The 20,189-nt window shown below is 39.5% G+C and overlaps 2 protein-coding genes across 14 annotated transcripts; one reads left to right on the top strand and one right to left on the bottom strand.

Annotated features, from left to right (window-relative positions):
* The first annotated feature begins 1,116 nt into the window (after positions 1-1,116).
* Positions 1,117-3,015, top strand: LOC104437717 (gibberellin 3-beta-dioxygenase 1). Its single transcript, XM_010050725.3, has 2 exons — positions 1,117-1,482; positions 2,223-3,015. The coding sequence occupies exons 1-2, from the start codon at positions 1,130-1,132 to the stop codon at positions 2,800-2,802; spliced, it is 933 nt and encodes a 310-aa protein (XP_010049027.2). The 5' UTR covers positions 1,117-1,129; the 3' UTR covers positions 2,803-3,015.
* Positions 3,016-6,800: 3,785 nt separating this feature from the next.
* On the bottom strand, positions 6,801-15,522 carry LOC104437716 (coiled-coil domain-containing protein 93). Of its 13 annotated transcripts, XM_039310233.1 has the most exons (10): positions 14,592-15,522; positions 14,335-14,419; positions 14,055-14,165; positions 13,623-13,802; positions 12,427-12,506; positions 9,860-9,899; positions 9,638-9,745; positions 9,143-9,223; positions 8,170-8,292; positions 6,801-7,273 (listed from the first exon to the last, which is right to left on the bottom strand). In XM_039310233.1, exons 1-10 carry the CDS (start codon positions 14,624-14,626, stop codon positions 7,181-7,183), a joined length of 936 nt encoding a protein of 311 aa, XP_039166167.1. In that variant the 5' UTR covers positions 14,627-15,522; the 3' UTR covers positions 6,801-7,180. The 13 variants fall into 13 exon arrangements, 1 of the variants encoding a protein (XP_039166167.1); XR_005549908.1 differs by lacking the exon at positions 9,860-9,899 and having other exon boundaries at positions 14,055-14,143; positions 14,335-14,424; XR_005549910.1 differs by lacking the exon at positions 9,860-9,899 and having other exon boundaries at positions 14,055-14,140; positions 14,335-14,424.
* Positions 15,523-20,189: the final 4,667 nt, after the last annotated feature.

The raw sequence follows: 20,189 nt of genomic DNA, 5'->3' as shown, positions 1-20,189 counted from the left end.
AAGAAATTCTCATATTGCGCTTGTTGCATTTAAAACTTCATAATAAAGGAAAATCATTTTGACCAAAAATAGTTAGTTTTCATTTGCTTGGTGGTTTAGGAAAAGTGACTTCTTTCTTACTAAAAGACGAAGGCGTTTTCTCCCAATCTAAGCTTCTTGTTTTTAGTCTATAGATAATGTATTCTATACATCGATTAGTTTTTCATCATCCAAACACCAGAAAATTGGAAAACAATTTCTTGGAAACAGTTTTCCTTCAAATAAAGGGACCCTAATTCGTGACAGGCACAGCTTACTTTCTTCCAGATTTCAATTAAATTGCAAAAATGCTTTCTAGCAACTAAAGGACAGTAAAGATCCATGGAACTTTACCTTTCCAGAGTTTTCTTTATTCCCCACAATAGTTTGACAAGCAAGCCTCCAGGATTCAGGTTTCTGGCAGTTAAAGCTATTGTTAGAACAACTTGATTATCAAGGTTATAACCCGCGTCCGTTAGACCAATAACAGAACAGAGAAAGAGAGCTTACTTTCTTCAAATATTGCAGTTTCAGTATTGGTTCTCTCATTTAGAAGATCCTTCCCATCAATAATCTGCCCAACAGGACAAGTTTCGATCATCTGATAATAGACACAATCCTCAAATTGTAGGCTCCCTAGGGAGCTGATGTCAGTCTCTAAGCTCTACACGTGACTGCAAGCCTCAGCAATAGGAAGAGAATCATGCACATGAAGAAAGCACTCTTAACATCTTCCCCTGAAAGTTCTTGCTCTAAGAATGCACATCTATATTACTCAGACCTCGCGAACCCTCAGTCCTTCATAGTTTTATCTCGTTAAGTTGCTCTGGACATGGGATTATTTGAAGCATACGATTAAGAATTCTCAGCTCAAAAACTACAATGGATATTTTCTTCCATGTCAAGAATCCAGAAACACCTGTGTGCTTCCTCACACGAGCTTCACTATCGCTCCAATGACAATAAATTGTGGCATCCTAATTCCATGTCTAAAATACGAGAGCTGCACAGCAAACTGGCGAGCCATACGTACATACCTCCACAATGCAAGTGCCACAGCTTCCACCACCTCCACAATTCATCGCTTTCGGACGATGAGTCTCCAAGGAGGATGTTCAATTTAGATGGCGATCACTTCTCAATTCCAGCCATCGATCTCGATAGCCCGGATGCGATCGAAATGGCGGGTCATGCATGCAAAATTATGGGCATATTCCAGGTCACCAACCACGGAATCCCTTCAAGTCTTCTGAGGGAGGTTGAGTCGCAAGCCTGGCGGTTTTTCACGCTCCCCGCAAGAGCCAAGGTAAAGGCCCTCAGGTCCCCCAGTGGAGCTACAGGCTATGGCATCGCTCGGATCGCACCGTTCTTCAACAAGTTCATGTGGCATGAAGGGTTTACCATGATGGGATCACCATTGGAGCATGCTAGGGAGGTTTGGCCTCATGGGTATCGCAAGTTTTGGTGAGTGGTAACTTCCATGCATGGTCAGTTCATGCACGTGGAGAAGGTGATGAGTGGGTAGATGGTTTATTTAGGCATGACTAGGAAGAACCAGGGTTTGGCTGGAGAAATCTTTCATTAAATTTTGGTGATAATTTAAAAGTCTTTATAAATCAATAAGTAGATAATTACTCTTTCAGTGCGAGGAATATGGTGTTCTACTTCACTCCTGAACCTAGTTCAATACCATTCTAGCACCAAAGGCAAATTAAAAAGATTAGCTACCTATTTTTCCCTATGTACTTACTTGCATGATGACTAAATTGAATAGTCTTCTTTCCTTCTTTCTAGAGATTCAGATACTCCTCCAGAAAGTAGTCGACTTTGTGATTCTAGTGAACCTGAAAATCAAAGAGCTAAAAGAGGGGAGGGAGCTGCATATTTATCAAAGATTACAGAACTTGTTATTCAAGCTTACTACGGAGTGATGCGGAAAAATTCTTAGGTTTTTATCGCTTTTGCAGATCTAATAAGCCACTTCCAGCGAAAGCTTGTAATATGCTCAACACTAATTTCTTATTTTAGTGAAGGAGTGATTTCCACTATGAATAATGCTATAAATACAAAAATGTATTTACAAAACTTGGTTTTATGCAGATCTAATAGACTTGTCTTGGTATCGTTAGCATTATTGATCTTACTTGTACTGGGCATCATTATGTTTTTGTCCTCTCGTGTTTTCTTGGGGTCACGTACAACAGTGAAGTAATGGAAGACTATCAGGACAAAATGAAGGCGCTCTCAGAGAGACTACTCGCCATGATCCTGAAGTACCTCGGCATATCCGAGCACGATGTCGACTGGCCGCGACTCCGGAGCAACGCCTGCACTGCGCTGCAGCTGAACTCGTACCCGCGGTGTCCCGATCCGCGCCAGGCCATGGGGCTCGCGCCGCACACCGATACCTTCCTCTTGACAATTCTTCATCAAAACCACAGCGCACATGGGCTCCAAGTCCACATGGAAGGCCGAGGCTGGGTTCCCGTGTTTCCCATGAACGGTGCACTTGTGGTGAACGTGGGTGACATGCTCCACATCATGTCCAATGCCATGTTCCCTAGTGTCGTTCACCGGGTGATCCCAAGTGAGAATACGCACCGGCTAACCGTCGGTTACTTTTACGGACCCCCGACGGATTTTCACGTCGGCCCTATTCATGGACTCACACAGGCCTCAGGCCGAGAGGGCGCTGCTCGGTTCCGGTCCATCACGGTGAAGGATTACGTTCAGATGAAGGCCGAGAATCTTGAGAAGGCACTCTCTATGATTAGGATTAAGTGATAAAGAATCAACTATTGTCTTTGTTCTTTTTTGCCCCTCCCGTCATCTTCTCTGTAAAGTATGATCTTTGTTATTAGTTCCTAGTCAAGCGCATGACGCGTGATTATTTCATAAATAATGTAAACGTGCACGCGTCTCGATGGATTGCCGCTCGTGAAAAAGACAAAAGCTCCACGTTTGTGCATATGGAAGTTAATTTGCAAAGCTTCAGTGGGTGGAAATCGAAGTTGCCGTAACCTAAATGAAGCATTTGAGGTGTGAATTATTGTCCTGAACCTGCCGGTTGGAATCCTAATTATATAAACGATTCGCAAGAAAACTCTTTGTCAACTGCGTCCGCCTCATGTTTACAAATCAAAAGGAAAAGATCAGGACAAAGAAACAGTCGGACACGTTTTGATATCATGCTGGGGCTCGGATCTTTCTTAACCCATGTGACAATGAGACAAAGAGAGCCTCTTGTTCAGCGATTGGAATTTCTCCACCGCCACAGTAGTCAGCACATTTTTATTTTGTCAAGCATCGGCGAATGATGACAAGATGGGATTGCCACACTTTAAGAGATTTTCGGACGGATGTGTGCTCGTCCCAATCGGATTGAACCGCCTTTTAAGGTCGGGTACAATCATATTTTAATTAAAAAGGCAAACATATATATATATACACACACAAGTTGTATCATTTTACTTCAGTAGAATTCTTTGGTCAAGTGGTTATCATCTTTGCTCATGTTAAAAACCACGACTCAATTATTGATGCGTTCCAATCTTTTTTTTCTAAACGAAACTTCAAAACTGGTTTAGAATTCATCCAATTCAGAAACTGAACTAGTTGAATTGATTCCCAAGTAGAACTAGTGGTTCTCACCTTGGAATCGGTGATTGAGCCGGTCCTAGACTAGTTCTACGAAACCAAACCAGCTATTCCTATACTAGGCTCGAACCAATGGTTTCATGCCAGTTTGGCGTAGCTCCTGAGTTGAATTGGATCTGATTTTCACCCTTATCACAGCCATCTTTTCTTGATCTTATGCAAGAAAGACACCAAAGGTAACTAACATTAAGAATGGCAAATAACTAAAAGCCTTGGTGCATCAATAGAGCCTCCACAAATTGACTAGCTACATTTTGTTTGAAAGCGGTAATGCCATATTCAAATTGAAGCATTTATCAGTCGGAGGAATTTTGGGTCCATAATCGCTTTTTTTATTGGTGAACCCCAATAAATGATCGTGACTAAATGGTTTGCCTATATTTTGTTGGAACTAGTCTAGGCTAATTAAGGTCCAAAATTCAAATGTCATGATAATAAATTATTTATTAACCTTCAAATTTTGTGGGCAAACTGCTTTTTAATTTTTAATTTTTTTAAAAGAGGGACGATATACGAGGGGCCAAGAAAGAAGATAATTGTCACGACAAGTCAAAAGCCGTAAATTTGAAACCAGACAAGACTGCGTAGTCAAACTTGTCTTCACCTTCCTCTGGCTACAAGTCCTTTCATAGGACTTTGTGGGGATCATGGGTCAACTTACGCAAGCTATAACAATTTTTTTTTTTTTTGGTCAAATAAATTACGCATGCAATAAACAACCAAAATTTCAATTTGAAATCTACCTAACATTCTAATAAGTAGTTACTTAGGTAATCAAACAAAAGACTAAATATACACTTCAAGTCAATGTATATGATTTAACCTTTGATGGTTATAACAATTAATAATGTAAAAGCTAATGAAAAGATAAATCTCAAATCCATGTTCGATTTACTTTCTAGTATCAAAAATTATACAAAATAAATTAAATTAATTTGATTTAATTTCATTCCAAACGCTCTCTTCTAATGATCGAATTAGCAGATCAAAGTGAGTCTTACTATAAATTCATGTACGAGGGTTTGCATAAAATTCATTAAACCATAAGGCAGTCCAATTTTCTTTGGGATGTAATGATGACGATAATAGTTGTTTTTTTATGACCTTATCTTTCTTGACACGTCCTTGCAAGCTAAACACCAGTAATCAGATTGAGGGTTCCGTGAGCATCTGGAAGGCTCGAATCAGAAAGTAGAATACCTCCAAAACAGGCCAACTTTAGCATCAGTCCAAAAGAATCTTGATAAAAACGGAGTTTCTGCCTTTAATATGGAATTCCATGCTATGGCAAGCTTATCTCGTGGACGAATTCCATGCAAGTTCAAGAATTCATTGCGATAATCATGGTACAAAGTGACGTGACAAGTTTCTAGTACGCTGAGTTAAAGGAGAAGCATGTGCGATGGGCGACTAAAATGACTAGTCTTTTACGTTCTGTCTTGATCGTATTTAAACCATGGAAGAGTTTGGAACCTAGACCAAAGCTTTTGAAACTGTGTTTTTAATGGAGTATGACAGAGAAAATTAATTAATAATACCATTGCATTAATCTAATCCTTTTGGAGATGGACTCAACATTCCTTTCGAGTGGAATAAGAAATGAAAGAAGATTTAAAGTCATAATATTGTTCTCTTCACCTTATGATTGCATGGCTTCTATTTTTATTTCTCTAACAAGCCTTTTGCTCTATCTCATGCAAGGAAATTTAAAATTTCCCCCGAATTAAGTAATACCGAAATTGATAATATCTCATGAAACCGTAGAATCAAGCTTGTGATGTTAAGGGACAAGAATAATACCGAGCATACTAACATAGGTTCGTGAATCGGTATACCAAGTGATGTGATATACTTTTATTAATTAAAGACGATTGAGTCTTCTCATTTTCCCTTTCTTAGTATTGTTCTTGCTTACTAACCCATCTTCCAAGATTAGAGAGGTTTTGCTCATTTTTGTACTCTCCTCTTTCTTGTCCTTTTCTGGGGAGTTTGGAAGTGTCTGGCTCTGTGCCCCCTTCTACATGTCTTTTATTCTATTATATTCTGCTTTATTTTATGCTGGTGGGGGAAAGGTGATGCTATGTTGTCCTCTTCTGAGGATTTCCTAAGTCTTTTAACTTATTGACAACTAAGGAGAGCTTAAAAAAATGACATGCCATTAAAAGGACTCCACTTGTCCATGTGTCAGCCCTGAGTCAGGGGAAAATACTATAAATATTTCTTTTTGCCTAATTCTGTGGCCCGCCCATAATTTGTCCTTTGTAAAGGAATTTCAAGAGCATAAAAAAGCAGCATCTACAGAAGGTGCACTTCTTATCATCCATGATTGGCATATTGCTCAGATATAGATGATTTCATTGTCTCTAATAACTACTCCATTATGTTGAGCACAGTTGTTTATGAAGCTGTAGGTCTTGATTGGTGCATGATGGACAAAACACTTTGCTCCTTAAATCAAGGATCATTTCAAAGGATGATGTGCAATACAGGAATGAATCTTGGCATGGATTGCGGTTCTTCTGAGCTAAATTAGGTAAAGAATATGCAGCCAAAAGAGGAAAATTAAAAATGCAATGAAAAAGCTCTCTTTTCATCTGTCATGTAGGGTGCACAACATGGCACTTGCATGTCCCCTCACACAATTCACAGTGTGTCTACAGAAGAAAACATATGCATATGATGGGATGTCAGGCTAAGTGTCGTTAGTGTTGCCCCTATTGTCCTGATGCCAAAAGGCAACAGATGTACCAGGCTTAAAATATTCTAGTACAAAGACAAGTGAACAACAATCTCTTTAACCCTTTTGCAATAAGATATTTCTTTCAGAATAGGACAAATCACCCCATCTTGACATGAGAAATTCAATCGCTAGCTAGCACCCTCTTCAATCATGTAATATAATATCAGATCAATGCAAATCCACAAAGATTTAAAACCCATAAACTAAAAGACGTCACAAGTAAAGATATTCTTATCATTTAGCTCGGTTTGGAATAAAAGACATGACTATCAGAAAGACCCAGAAGATTCATGTTGACCAATGGTTGAAGAGATGACTAGGAAAATGACAATCTAAAGATAGTCATCTTAGACGGATTATAGCATAAAGATTAGGAGAAGCCAAGAAAAATGTCCTAAAATAATCATGTTATAATTATCAAAGGTAAGAAAGGTTGTATCCAGATAATTTTACATCATTCAGAACCCGATAATTGGCTTTTGTGCTGGCTTTGAAAACCATACACGACAATTTAAGGCCTTGACCTAACATCAAAAGTAACTAAAGACTTATGTCGCTCCACATAATCTGCAATCATTTACCTGAACATGCTAAGTGGGACCCTCAATCCATGATGCCCCCACATTGAAGATTCTCAGGATGACCAGATGCACGTAGCCTCAATCCTGCATTGCATAGACTACTAGTTTCGTACGCAGGCATGTGGTACACAGGTCACGTGAATCATCTTGACCAAAGCTGCACCCTCATATTAGTTCCACAACTTCACAAACTTCCTATCACCTCGACTTCACATGGTGTAGCAGCATTTCTGGACCGAAGTTCACTCTTAAGTCTCTGGTTTCTCTCGATTTCCTCCTGGAAATCAGGTGTCTTAATTTAGGCTTTGGGTGAATTAACTATCGTAAGATCTTGAAGCAATGTACTAGACTAAGCTAATGTATAGCTAAGGATTAGGAAACTCGAACAGAACACAACTAACATAAACAAGATACGCACAATGAATTGGTATTGATTGGTGACAAATTTAAAAAGAAAAATGTGTGCGAGAATAGAAATTTTCTCTTTGCCGTAAAGTTATTTGTCATCACTCCCTCCCAAAAGATCAACTAATTTTTCAAACATATGCCATTTATTCCATGGTTTCTCTAAATAAGCAGTAAGAAAGAAGAGAGATCAGATTGTAATTAAATTAGTCAGTGCCAATTACCCAGTCGATAGAAGATTATAAAACAAGTGGCAATATAACTTGATTGCACCCTGACCATTAGTTCCTCAAGAGACTCCCTAGAAAAATGGATGATCTGCATCCCTCTTTCTATACAGATCAAATTATCCCTGAATGCCACTAGGCCAAGAACCTTTTCCTCTTTTATTTGGAGCTACAATATTACTTGGACCCACTAAAAAAAGGTGAATTAACTACAAGGAAGGGACTAAGTGATTTTATAATGTCAACTTCACAGAGAGGTCCCAAGATAGGGCAAAACCATGGTAAAAAAGGATATGTCTGTAGAAAGATTGTTCATTTGTAGTGTCTGCCACTGTAGACAATGACCTCATAAAAACCAAAAGGCAGTAATAACCTTCCATAGCATCATCACAAGAACCACTGACTACGGGATCCGACTCTATACATATGAAAACAGAACACATTTGGCTTCCTTATATTTAAGAACACATTTCAGTGTGGGCACAAAGATGAGGAAGAACAGTGTACTACAGTTAGTTACTGTTCTGGTGCAAGTGGTTACCTGAAGAGCTCTTAACAGACTAGAACCGCGTCTCTGACTAGCTGCTGCTGCCGCATACTTCTCCCTGAGTGTATTGCAGACTCTCTGATCAGCCTGGATCCCCTCTTGCACTTTCTGTAGCTTCTGCATAACAACACAATCTGTCTGTGCTGCCTAATACAAAAAAAAAACTGCTAAAGGAAAAAAAGAAATAAAACTGATTTATAGCTTTCTCCATGCTTTTGAGAAAGTTTGTCATGGGCCTCATTTTACAACACATAGTTTAAGCGTCTAAGACTGACATATCTCAGGCTCAGCCAACCCAAAAGTCTTCCAACACCCAAGATATCGAAAATGTTCTCAAAATTTTCATCACGCCTGTAGAGCTCTCCCAATGGGCATCAGAAAATATATAAAAGTAGTAACTGGAGAAAGTGGTATTAGTAGATGTGTAAGTCAATTGACAAACAATCGCAATTAGCTGGGTGCTCTGAGAGACCCAAACACGAACATAAGGATAAAAATCAATTGATGAACAGAGTACCAAAACTAAAAAGAAACATATTAGCACCAATTATCTTTCTTCCCACTAAAGAATAGATGGAAAAAGTTCTACAAAGAAACTGTCTATTTATGCATGTTGACATCCCCAAATATGTTCTTTTAAATAATAAGGCATCCAACCCTATACAGGAGACAGAGAAGACGTAGACGTGTAGAGATGTTCAAAGAGAGGTGACAAGAATGAACCAGCAAGAAAATGCAACTGAAAGATGGCAACAGCAATCTCTTTTATTTTCTGAAAACACAACCATAGAACGTTCAGCACAAGACCGATTGTTCAATTGTCACTTAGCTGAAGATACAGCAATGATGAATAGTTCGTAAAAATTGCACATAGGACCGTATAATCCGTGTTACAACTTCATGCAGTGAAATTAACTCTAAGCCAAGCCAGAGGAGGAGAAGGCACAAAGTTTGTATATAATGTTACCTGTTTTATGCCCTTCAGAATTCCTTCCATGGAATCAATAAGTTTCAGGCGACCAGCAGTATCACTTATGGCCTCTTGAAACTGAATGGAATTATAAACAAAATAGTTTCAGGGAAGATAAAACTGTTAAAAAGCTGATGACCAACCAAAAGCTTATGTTTGTGATATAAACCATTAGAAAGAGTACGTAAAACCATGTTTAAGAGGAACTTCACTGGAAGTTTCTAACACAGTATATGCAGTCATAACTTCCTTTAGAATTCTAATACTAATTAAGGGCTTCGCTCAAAGAGAAAACTGTGGGGCCCATGAGCCCTTTCAAAATGAATTTTACTGCAGCTAGATACTTCTCGCTTGAGGCAATGTTCATGAGACTCAAAGAAAGAAGATAGCTGGTAAAATAGAATGATTACAGGAGAGGACATTGGGAGCACCTCAGAAGATGAGGGGGAACCGACAAATATTAATCAAGATCTTCAATTGATTATGCTATACCTGGGAATTTAGCGAATTCAATAATGATGTTTCCTTCAGCATTAGCTCTTTAAGCTCCAAAAGTGCATTATATGTTGCATAGTATTTACGTGTTTGTCTATGAATTTCCTGTAAATTAACAAGCAAAAGGAATTGTAATTGCAGTGTCAGCACTAAGAATAGTTATAGCAATATAATGTACAAGATACATAGAAGCAAAGCCTCAAAAAATGAACTCCTCACTTCAATATTCATATTCAACTCAGAAAAGCGGTGTTCATACCTGCAAAGAGCACTTTGATTACCAATCCCTAAAGAACACACTCTCATACTGAAGGAAGAAGTTTACCCTTAAACCATACCCAGATTGATCCACTCTGATAGTTAAAACTTAAACCGCATCAACAATGCCCAGCACAGCAAATTTGATTCAGGAGAGAATTAGGAAGCAAATCATCATGTGAACAGGATCAACTATCTAAAGTTAACAAGTAGTAGAAATACTTAAAAGGAGAAGAGAAGGCCGAAAATCCTCCTGTAAGAACTTAAACATTAAAACCACGCCGTCATCTAACAACTTAAACTTTTAAAACAGTTAGCAATGGTTCCATAAAATCTTTAATGGCAGCGGAACATCAAGTTCTGAGTTCAAATCTTTCCAGGCCTTTATTTACTTCCCATACTATATATTTACATGCTTTAATGTTGTGTCAAAATCCAGCCTATGCGCGAGTAGGGGTGTTGAAGTCTTTAAATATTAATACCACACCTTCATCCAACAATCTAATCATTTAGAACTATTGACAGTGGTCCCACAAAATCTTTTACAACCTATGATGTTTGGCATTGCTGGGGAGATAGTAAGGAGAGACAAAATTAAGTTGGTAATTTTGAGGATAAAAGATGCAGTGCAATTTCAGCAGGTTGACAAGAACCAAGTATTTTCCACACCAGTGATCCTATGAGGCAGTTGACATAAGATGCCATTTACAAGACATGCCAACATGGCACTTTTTCAGACTAAAGATTTTTAAACTAAAACAATGATATTTATTTAAGATTAAAGGAAAAAGAAAGGCAAATGGATGTAGAATGAGATAGGGGAAGGGGGTGGGCTGGCAGCGGTGGTCAATACTACCCTTGAGGCTAGTGTCAACCGCAACATGTCACGCAAAAATGACTTGGCTTAATTTTATACTGAATAACTAAATCCGGGAGGTTCATAATGGCTCTAGATGAGTGCAAAAAGGCCGCGAGAGCAGTCAATTGATGGAGCAGAATGGTTGCCATGGGTACAAGGGCAAGCAAAGAGGTGACAATTAGGGTGCCAGTGCTCCATTAAGAGTGGTCTCAGCTCGATGATCCAAATGTTCCATTAACAGACACTTACAATTTGTTTGTAAATTTTATCAAGCAGAACTGTCAAATATTCAGCCTCCATCTACACCCAACCCCAAGCACCAATGGCGCCTCTCTCTGCAGTCGCCTTTGACTACTCTGTCCTATGGCCAAATGACAATGGTGTCAACTAATTATGTCAACGAGAGACGTTGTTGCAGCCAATGCCGACCTCAAGGATGGCGTCGGCCACTGCCACCAGCCACTCCCCCTTCCCCTCACTCCTCTTCTATGTTAACTGGTTTTTTTCTTTTAATGTTAAGTGAAAATTATTTTTTAGCTTAAAAAATATTTAATATTTAATTTTAAAATATTAGAAAGTGACGAGTCAGCATGACACGTAAGCATCATTAACCAAATTGCTGCCATGAATGATTGCTTGAACGGAAAATACAACGATGGCCCTTTTATACCCTCAAGTAAGGGTTCATGATATTTGTTTTGGACATTAAAAAAAGTGGGGCCATTTTTGTCCCCCGATATAAGTACGTGATTTTTCATGTCTACATCCATAGTGCAGATGTAGACATAAAAAATCATAAATGTTAAAAGTATGAAAAAGTGGTAATGTTAGAGTTACGATAATAAACCAATCAAGCTTTCATCTAATAGTTTAAACTTTTAAAACAGTTAATAGTGATATTACAAAATTTCCAAAATTTGAGCAACCTCTCCACAAAATCTCTCACATCTTCTACTTTGTCAGCAAAATAGTTTTTTAGCTTGACAATAATTGGACATAAGGCAAGCCTGTTTGTCAATAAAAGTTCCAGAATGCTTTAACGTGAATATATATAAAGTACTTCCTGTAACCCACATCACTCCTATAGTTTCATCTCTAGATTATGTCTAAATCATAATTTTAAGGTCCCTTACTGGTAGGATCAGTTAACTTGTTGGGATTAATGTTTTCTTTAGATAGTTGGCAATCCAATGCATGCCTGTTGACGATTCAATTTAAGTATTTCATCTCACCACTGCGAGTAGTTTGATCTACATGTCTCATCAGTGCAGGATCCCATAGCTTAATTCCCATTTTCATGTTAGAGCATTACTAACTACACTCAAGAAGAAGAACAAGGAGAAAACTAGAGTTTGGATCTTCAATTAGACAGGAAAAGAACGACTAAGGAGAAAAAGGCTAGATGTGTTGGAGCACCAGCACACACTATATCAATTTATAAACCATATTATGATTTTGACACAGGCTACAAATGCTCAGTAAAGAAAATACCTGTTGCGGGACCAGAGTAAGGACTAGGAAATGATAAAACTAGTCTATGGAATCAAGACAATGGAATCAGGAGCCAAAAGAAAATTGAAAAATCTGGGTGATAAAAATAGACCAGCTCATCATAGATTCTAGAGAAATCTAAAAGACAGAATTAGGGCAAGGGAGAGAGAGAACATACTGAATAAGTTCCGATTGGGAAGGCACATCTCCAAGTTGCTGCTTTACAGACAATACCATCCTCAGTCTAGCTGCTAGGTCCTACCATCAGGAATACATTATGCACCATAAATGAGAATTGCAGGACAAAATATGCTCAAAAGGTATGACAGCTAAGCTATATCTTTGGACCAAATAAAATCAGGCATGCAACAGCAAGTCATTTGTATTGCATTCTGCAAAAGAAATCATAACAAAAAAAATATCCGCTTGAAAAATCCAGCACTAAAAGGTTGCCTGCCAAAATTGGGCCCAAGGCCAAAGATATTAAATTGCTCTACTGCACACACAGAGAAATGCTACGCCTTGGTCAATGGCAGCAGTTTACTGGATAGACATCAGAATCAAAACATGAAAGATTTAAAATCCCAAGACAAATTTTACCCAATTGATACACCATTATTTTCTTTAATCATAAAGATTGCAGTCTTCTTTAATCATAAAGATTGCAGTCTTGTAAGAAAATTTGCATGCACCATTATAAAAACTGGAACATGAAATCAATGAAGAGATCTTGACCAAAATCTTATGAGAGAACAAGATTTGATTAGAGCCATCCAATGTCAAATTCCAAAGGTAGACCAAATTGAGTTCACAACAAGCAGAGAGGATAAGCAGTGAATTGCACTAGCTAATTAGCAATTCATCTCAAACACTATTTGTCCCATCCATTGAACTAAAGAAAGGGCCCCCAAGAGAAGAGAACTTCCATTAAGTTTCTGCTCATTATAATCCGTACAAGTTACAAAGGGATGGCAGAAGAAAGCATCAGCCAAAATTCTTTCGCAGAAAATATGAACATGAACACACAGTAATATAACAACTCCTTGGCTGACATAGAAAAAAAGGACATCAGAATCCCAGCAAAAACTACCAGTTCTCAACAAGATCCTTATATTGCTATCATTGTGATTCGGACCCTGCAGTACATTTCAATTCATATATGGACCATCATGATGGATTACTGTTGACTAGCCTCTATTGTGCTCAATCATTGACTAATCACCATGACTCAAACATGTTGATCAGCGACCCGAAAAAAAAAAAATGTGTTGATCAGATATATGCAGAAATTATGGATTGGTGACATTCTGGCAGTGGACCGAAATATACAATCAGATGACATAAGTCCTCAAGGGTAGTAATAAGACCCAATACCTTCTTCGCAAGGTGCAACTTTTCCAGTGATATGCTAATACAATGGTCTAAATCATCATGGAGACTCTTGCTATCACAGTTGTTGGATATTTTCTCCTCCAAGTGAATAATCTTGGCTTCCAAATCTGATTTCTTTGCAGTGTGATCATATTGGCAATCCAATTCTTTCTTTTCCAAGGCCTGCAGCCATTCCCATTACATAAATGTAAAAATGGGAGCATAAGACTATTGGGGAAAAAAAAGGTAAAAATATGGATCTACACATGACAGATGATGAGAGAATATGAAAGGACATCCACATGCTGGCCAAACCCCAGAAAATGAAAATTGACATTGATTTGAGGCTAAATTAGCAGTTGGTCCAGGAACAAATGCATTAGCATCAAAAAATGGTTTAGAGACATGTCCACATAGTAGAGGGAGAATATCCACCTTCAGTGACTTCATGAGCAACATTAATCGGTGAACCACAGAATCGACTTTTGCTGCCCTGATTTTCTCGTGTAAGAGTTGCATCTCTTCTAAAATACACATTCTCATCAGCTTCGGGCCAGGAGAAGAAGAAAACTAAAGTTACCACTACATGAATCTAGCTACCATAGGAAACAGAGAAAAGAGCTTCTGCCTTTTGAAGAAAGTACTCCTAAATAAGTGTTAATCTCTTGCATGAATCCGAATTAATGAGCTCCAACCGTTATATCATCTCACTAACCTTTTCCTCTGGATCGCTGTATCTAGACGCAAAAGTAGTTCTTGCAGCACCTAATCCACCCATCAAGCTGCCAAAGAGTATTTTCCTGATCTTTAGCAAAAAGTCCTGTGTGAGAATTACGGGTGTCTCTAGAGCAAAGATGGCATGATCTTAGTAGCAAGAGTGATTCAATTTACAACAGAAAAGAAACCACATTAGTATGTAAAGACGCAAAACTAGTTCAGAACCATGGCACCGCACCAATTAGCCAAACTCACCTCATCCCCTGTAACTCCAACACGGGTCCGAACATGATTGACAAGCCACCGTGCAACAGGATACACGCTTTCGACTTTGAGACTGTGAATGTCCGAAGGTTGCAGAGGGTGCGGGCAGTTTAACAATTTTAAAGCTTCTTCGACACCATAACAGAAGCCATAAATGCAATTGGAAAAAGTTCAATCTGAATACCCATTTACCCTGTGACATAATTGTAAACGGAGGGCAACATAAACTACATCGAGGCGACTCCCTGAAAAGAAACTAATTTACTTGAGCAAGAAAGACAGGATTTTTGGCAAAATACCCCAAGCAGCCATTGGTCAAGACTCGAGCTTTCCTCACAACTCATATCAAAGAAAGGAATGCATGCTCTCTAACAATCAAACAACCTCAGAACACAGGGCGCAAACAAAGAAACTTCATTCTGAGCAGTGATATGACGTGAAACTCAAGAGGGTTCACCAACCCATGTAGCGTCACTGCCATCAATGATCAACCCACTAAACGAACGCACGGATCAAACAAAGAAACGTCCTTTCTTCCATCTCTCGCCATGAATGTCGACAGAGGGAGCTGTAAATCAAACTGGAAAAGCAAGAAGCAATACGCCCACGATAGAGAGAGAGAGAGAGAGAGAGAGAGATTGCCTGATGTTGTCTTGAGTTAGAGTTTCAGGCGAGGGGAGGCTGAGCTCGTAATCGACGGCACCGATGCACTGGGACAGTCCGGCGACGAGCGCGGCGGCGTCCGGCGGGTGGCGACGCCGTGTCGGGCCGAGATCGATCTATTCGAGGAGACCGATGACGGCCGTCAGCTGACTCGGGGAATCGGACGGTGGCTCGGCCATCCCCAGGGTCGGACCCACTTTTCTGCCGTCAGATCTTCTCTTTATTGTTTAGAGCGGATTCCTGAAAAAAAAAGAAGAAGAGAGGATAAATTAGGCTATAGATTCCTACTGATTTTTGAATCTATATAACAATTCGGCGCAAATGATTTTTACATTTTTAGTTAACGAAGCTTTAAGCTTTAAATAAAAATGGAATCCCTTTGGGGGGCATCTGTTTTCGGAGATTAGTCGACCAAATTGAATCTCTACAAATTTCATAAATAAATTTGGATTAAGCTAAAAATCAAATAATTTATACTTGATCGAAGCTCAATCAAGATCGATGTTATATTCATTATTTGCTTCAATTTATAAATGAGTCCTAGAGATACTGCAAATAATCAAATCCTATATTCCTCAATAGTTCATGAAATTTAGTATGATGTGTAATAATTTTTAGTTTATTTAATTTGGTCCTTGAATTATTTCTAAATATTTGATTACAAATTTCATCAAACAAGGAGAAAGTCACCACAAGCCCTTGAACAATTGTGAAATATTCAATCCGATCCCTAATTTACAGCGAAATGCACAATCTAATCCTCAAAACTCTCCATTTATTAAGTCTCATTGTCAACTTTCTATAACAAAGTCAAATCGATTCTTCGAAACTTTTTCACAAATATTAAAAATTACAATATTATCTGGATTTTGAAATATCTTTTCAACAATAAGTATGATAGTAAAAATAAAACCTCATTTCGAATTGTATTGAGTTATCTAAGTATTTTCATAACTATATCTAAGAACGATATCAACTTATCGTACATATATATTTCTAACATTTTAGATAAACAAAAATGTCCGTGTTCTCTCTATTTAAAAGGAAAACCCTTTATTGCCCAACACAAACGCATGATCTCTGTCACAAATAATAGAGGAACACAGCAGATCAACTTGACATCATTGGACCAGAACCCTCCTATAATGTAGGAATTTTTAGTCAACCCACCACATGCATAACCTGCTCGGTCGGCACAATTAGCAAAGATTCAAGAACCTCCGGGCGGCACAGCGGGTTGAGGAGACGGTCGATGGTATTATGCATTTCGCCGGGCGGGAGCGAGAACGGAACTTGCAAGATGAGGCCCGTAATGCAGCAAAGGATCGTTGCTGTAAATGATACAACAAAAGGCAATGTGATGGCAAGAAAGTCACAAAAATAAACAGTTCTGACCAAACCAGAGGCAGGCGGGCGTGCGCCCTCAATGAGAGAGAGAGAGAGAGAGATTCAAGCCCAAGTTGGCATGTTTATCTTCATGATGTTTCTGTGTTCTGGCCCCATGAAGAGTATAGCCCCATGAAGAGTATAGAACTAGGGGAGAATTTGATATCACCATGACACCAGCATTTCAGAGAGCAACGTATACTCGGAAATTACCATCAGTTCCGCTGAAAACAAGTAACATCTACAGCAGCTTCTAGCTTTTTCACTCAGCAGCAATACAATACATAATGGGCCCGTTTGGTACAATTTTGGGGAAATGGCTTTGCATTTCCCAAGTATCTTTAGAAGAATGGGCATTTGGTGAATGCTGAAGTGTTTGGGTACTGTTATTTTGGTGTATTTTGCAAAGTAGCTTTGAGGTGAAAAGAAAAAGAAAAAAAAGAAAAGGAAAAAGGAGGAGGAGATGTTGAAGCAGAGGGGAACGATTGGGAGGCAGCCGGAGCTGGTGGGGGAGGCGGCTGGTGGTTGTGGTGGGGAAGGCGGTTGGTGGCAGTGGTGGTGGGGAGGCCACGCACCGCCATCCTGTGGGTCGTGCGGCCTTAGGCGGCGTCGCTTGAGGGCGCGCAACCCACGCGACGGCGGTGCGTGGCAACAACGGTGCATGGACGACTAGATCTGGTCGGCTGAGCACTACTCAGCCCATCACGTGGGTTGCGCAACCCAGGCGACGTTGCCTGAGGCTGCGACCCACGCGACGGTGGTGTGTGGCGACGGCGGTGCGTGGGCGACTTTGGTCGGCTGAGCTCCGCCGGCTGAGCTTCACTCTTGAAGAAACAAGTCCAACGAGGAAGATGATGAACAGTAATTTTTTAGGGTAAAACAGGAAAACACAATTATCAGTGAGAGCAATATTGGAAGAAATTTTTTTTTCATTAAACCCCTTTTCAACATTCCATAGCATTCCAAATGCTAGCATTTGGTCAATGATACTTCCAAATGCTGAACCAAACGCCTAAATTTTTTCTCAAGGGGCTTTCCGAGGCTAAAAGCCCCTCGGAAATGTTAAACCAAATGGGGCATAGTACCACTATATATCTATGAATACGAGGCGTGCCGATGGTGCATTCACCGCATCATGCAAAACATGTTTACTATAGCGATTTAGTAGAACGCCTTAATTGCTACATATGCATACACACAGTTATTACAAGAAAAGAGTTCTGGCCTCTCAACATGTCTACCACATTTTTTGCATGGTAAATGTTGCTTTACTTTGAAGGCTATAACTCTACAATCACCCAGTAGATGGAATCACCGAAGGGAGGTATTATCTCTGAGTCTCAGATTCCGTATTATTCGTGTGCGGTTATTCATCAATACAAGAAAGGTAATACCCAAATAAAGGCTATAGCAGGAAAATACTTTTTTAGTAGACCTTATATCCTTTTTCCTTTCCTTCACCCATTCTAGGGTTGATGGATCCACTTGTTTCCTAGGGATCTAACCAAAACATATTTCATTCCATGTCAATCTCTTAATAGCTAAGAAATGGGAGGGTTCCTCGAAAGCTGTTTCTTTTGGCCCTTTAAGTTGATGAGAATGAGAATGAAACCGACAATGAGAATTTCAATCTGACCAGAAAAGTAAATGACATCGAAGTTCGAGTAAGAGAGACATGGCATAAGTACCAAAGGAAAGAAGACGGCAATTATTGATGTAGCGTCCTACCTGAGAACATTTCCTTCTCGAAGGAAAGGCCAAACATTACATGTCACTGAAGCATTCGTAGAAAGATTCAACTTGACAAAGAAGTCATCACTATTGAATATATCATCGCCTATCTCTCGTGACTCTTCATGTTTTGGTCGAAAGGCTGTTCAGTTTCCGACAGAAGTCTTTTCGACACACGTATTAAAGTGTCTTTATTACTATTTATTTAGACATGTCTTTTCATATATCTAAGGTATGTCAAGAGCATATAAACGAGTCTTGTAATCGTTTCAAATAATAGAGAGTGAATTTTTTTTTTTTTTTTTCAGCAAGTAGTATATTCATCTCCTTCCTTAAAGAGCTTCTTTTGTGAGAGTGTTATCAGAGCTGTGCGATTTTGATATTCAATAATTGGTATCAGAGCAAGGTTATCTGGGACCGAGAGCATGGTTGTCAAGGACCGTGAGTCAAGTCTTCCGGAGCGTGGTTCGTGAAGATGATGGTCAAGGACCATTGTTCGTGCGTAGGCGGTCGAGGACCGGAATACGTCGAAGTTCTGCCGATGTATAGTTAGGGATTGGTCGAGGGTCAAGGTTTCTTGGAGTAGTGTTGGGCATTATTTCAAGTCAGATGGCGGATATTTCAAATTCGGCGAATGGCATTGAGAAACTCAACAACTCCAATTACGATAATTGGAGTGTCCGGATGCAGTTTTATTTGCCGGGTCAGGATTTGTGGGATATTGTTGGTGGCAGCAACACCATGGCACCCAAAGACAATGATGCACAGAGGAGATGGAAAAAAAAAAGCAGGTAAGGCTCTTTACGCTTTTGCTGTAATTGTCGAAGATGATTTATTGCCGCACATTAGGAGCGCGTAGACTCCCAGGGAGGCATGGGATAACTTGGCAGCATTATTCGCAAGGTCGAATGATGCCAAGCTACAAAGGCTAGAGAACGAGCTATCGTCGATGTCACAACAAAATATGATGGTGAGTCAGTATTTCTCCAAAGTTAAGTCTATTTGTGACGAAATTTCAAAGTTGAATCCCGCTAATGCCATCTCAAAAACAAGAATAAGAAGAATTATTATTCATGGGTTAAACCCGAAGTATAATGGTATTATTACGGCTAGTTGTGGATGGGCGACTCAACCAACATTGACCGATCTGGAGAATATTCTGGCTAACCAAGAGACTTTAGATAGTCAAATGCCTAAGGTTTCGGTTAAGGAAGAAGAAAGTACCCTCTTCAGTGATAAAAGAGGGTTCAAGGGCCAGAGGCAAACCGGTGTTGACAATAAAGATGGCAAGTCCAGGAAAAGTCATGTCGAATGGAAAAAGCAACCAACTCGTGAAGGATGGCAAAAGCGTCCGGGAGAGTCGAGTCTTCGACCTGGGGGAGCCAGGCGACACGATGGCCAAAGACGTAGTGGACGATGTTACGTCTACGGCAAGGAGGGCCACTTTGCCAGAGATTGTCGAGCGAAGAAAGTTAAAGGAAATGTCTCAGCATCATTGAAGAGGAATGATTTCGATGAAGATAAGGAATGGGATTTCCAAACATCTATTGCAGGTGTCAGACGAGTTTCGCTGCCTCTTCCGCAGTCGAGTTAAATGATGTGATGGCATTAATCTCTGTAAGTGAAAAGTCGATTAACTATGATTATGACTGGATTGTTGATTCAAGGTGTTTGAGTCATATGACTGGAGATCAAGGCAAGCTGTTGAACATGTGTAGTTATACCGGAGGACGTGTTGTTATTACTGCAGACGGCTCGAGGTTGCTAATTACTCATATCGGCGAGATGATGATAACTCCTCGGTTCAAT

The sequence above is a fragment of the Eucalyptus grandis genome, chromosome 3, assembly GCF_016545825.1.
Source record: "Eucalyptus grandis isolate ANBG69807.140 chromosome 3, ASM1654582v1, whole genome shotgun sequence".
Taxonomy (NCBI): domain Eukaryota; kingdom Viridiplantae; phylum Streptophyta; class Magnoliopsida; order Myrtales; family Myrtaceae; genus Eucalyptus; species Eucalyptus grandis.
Note: the sequence above shows the minus strand (reverse complement) of the source record. Positions and strands in the feature narration are given on the sequence as shown.

Coding starts and splice junctions, on each gene's coding strand:
- LOC104437717 (XM_010050725.3), top strand. CDS start 1,130: ATGTTCAATTTAGATGGCGATCACTTCTCAATTCCAGCCATCGATCTC. Junction 1,483..2,222: donor CATGGGTATCGCAAGTTTTG/GTGAGTGGTAAC, acceptor CACGTACAACAG/TGAAGTAATGGAAGACTATC.
- LOC104437716 (XM_039310233.1), bottom strand. CDS start 14,626: ATGTTCGGACCCGTGTTGGAGTTACAGGGGATGAG. Junction 9,900..12,426: donor TCCCAATCGGAACTTATTCA/GTATGTTCTCTC, acceptor TGCTCTTTGCAG/GTATGAACACCGCTTTTCTG. Junction 9,224..9,637: donor TGAATTCGCTAAATTCCCAG/GTATAGCATAAT, acceptor AATTCCATTCAG/TTTCAAGAGGCCATAAGTGA.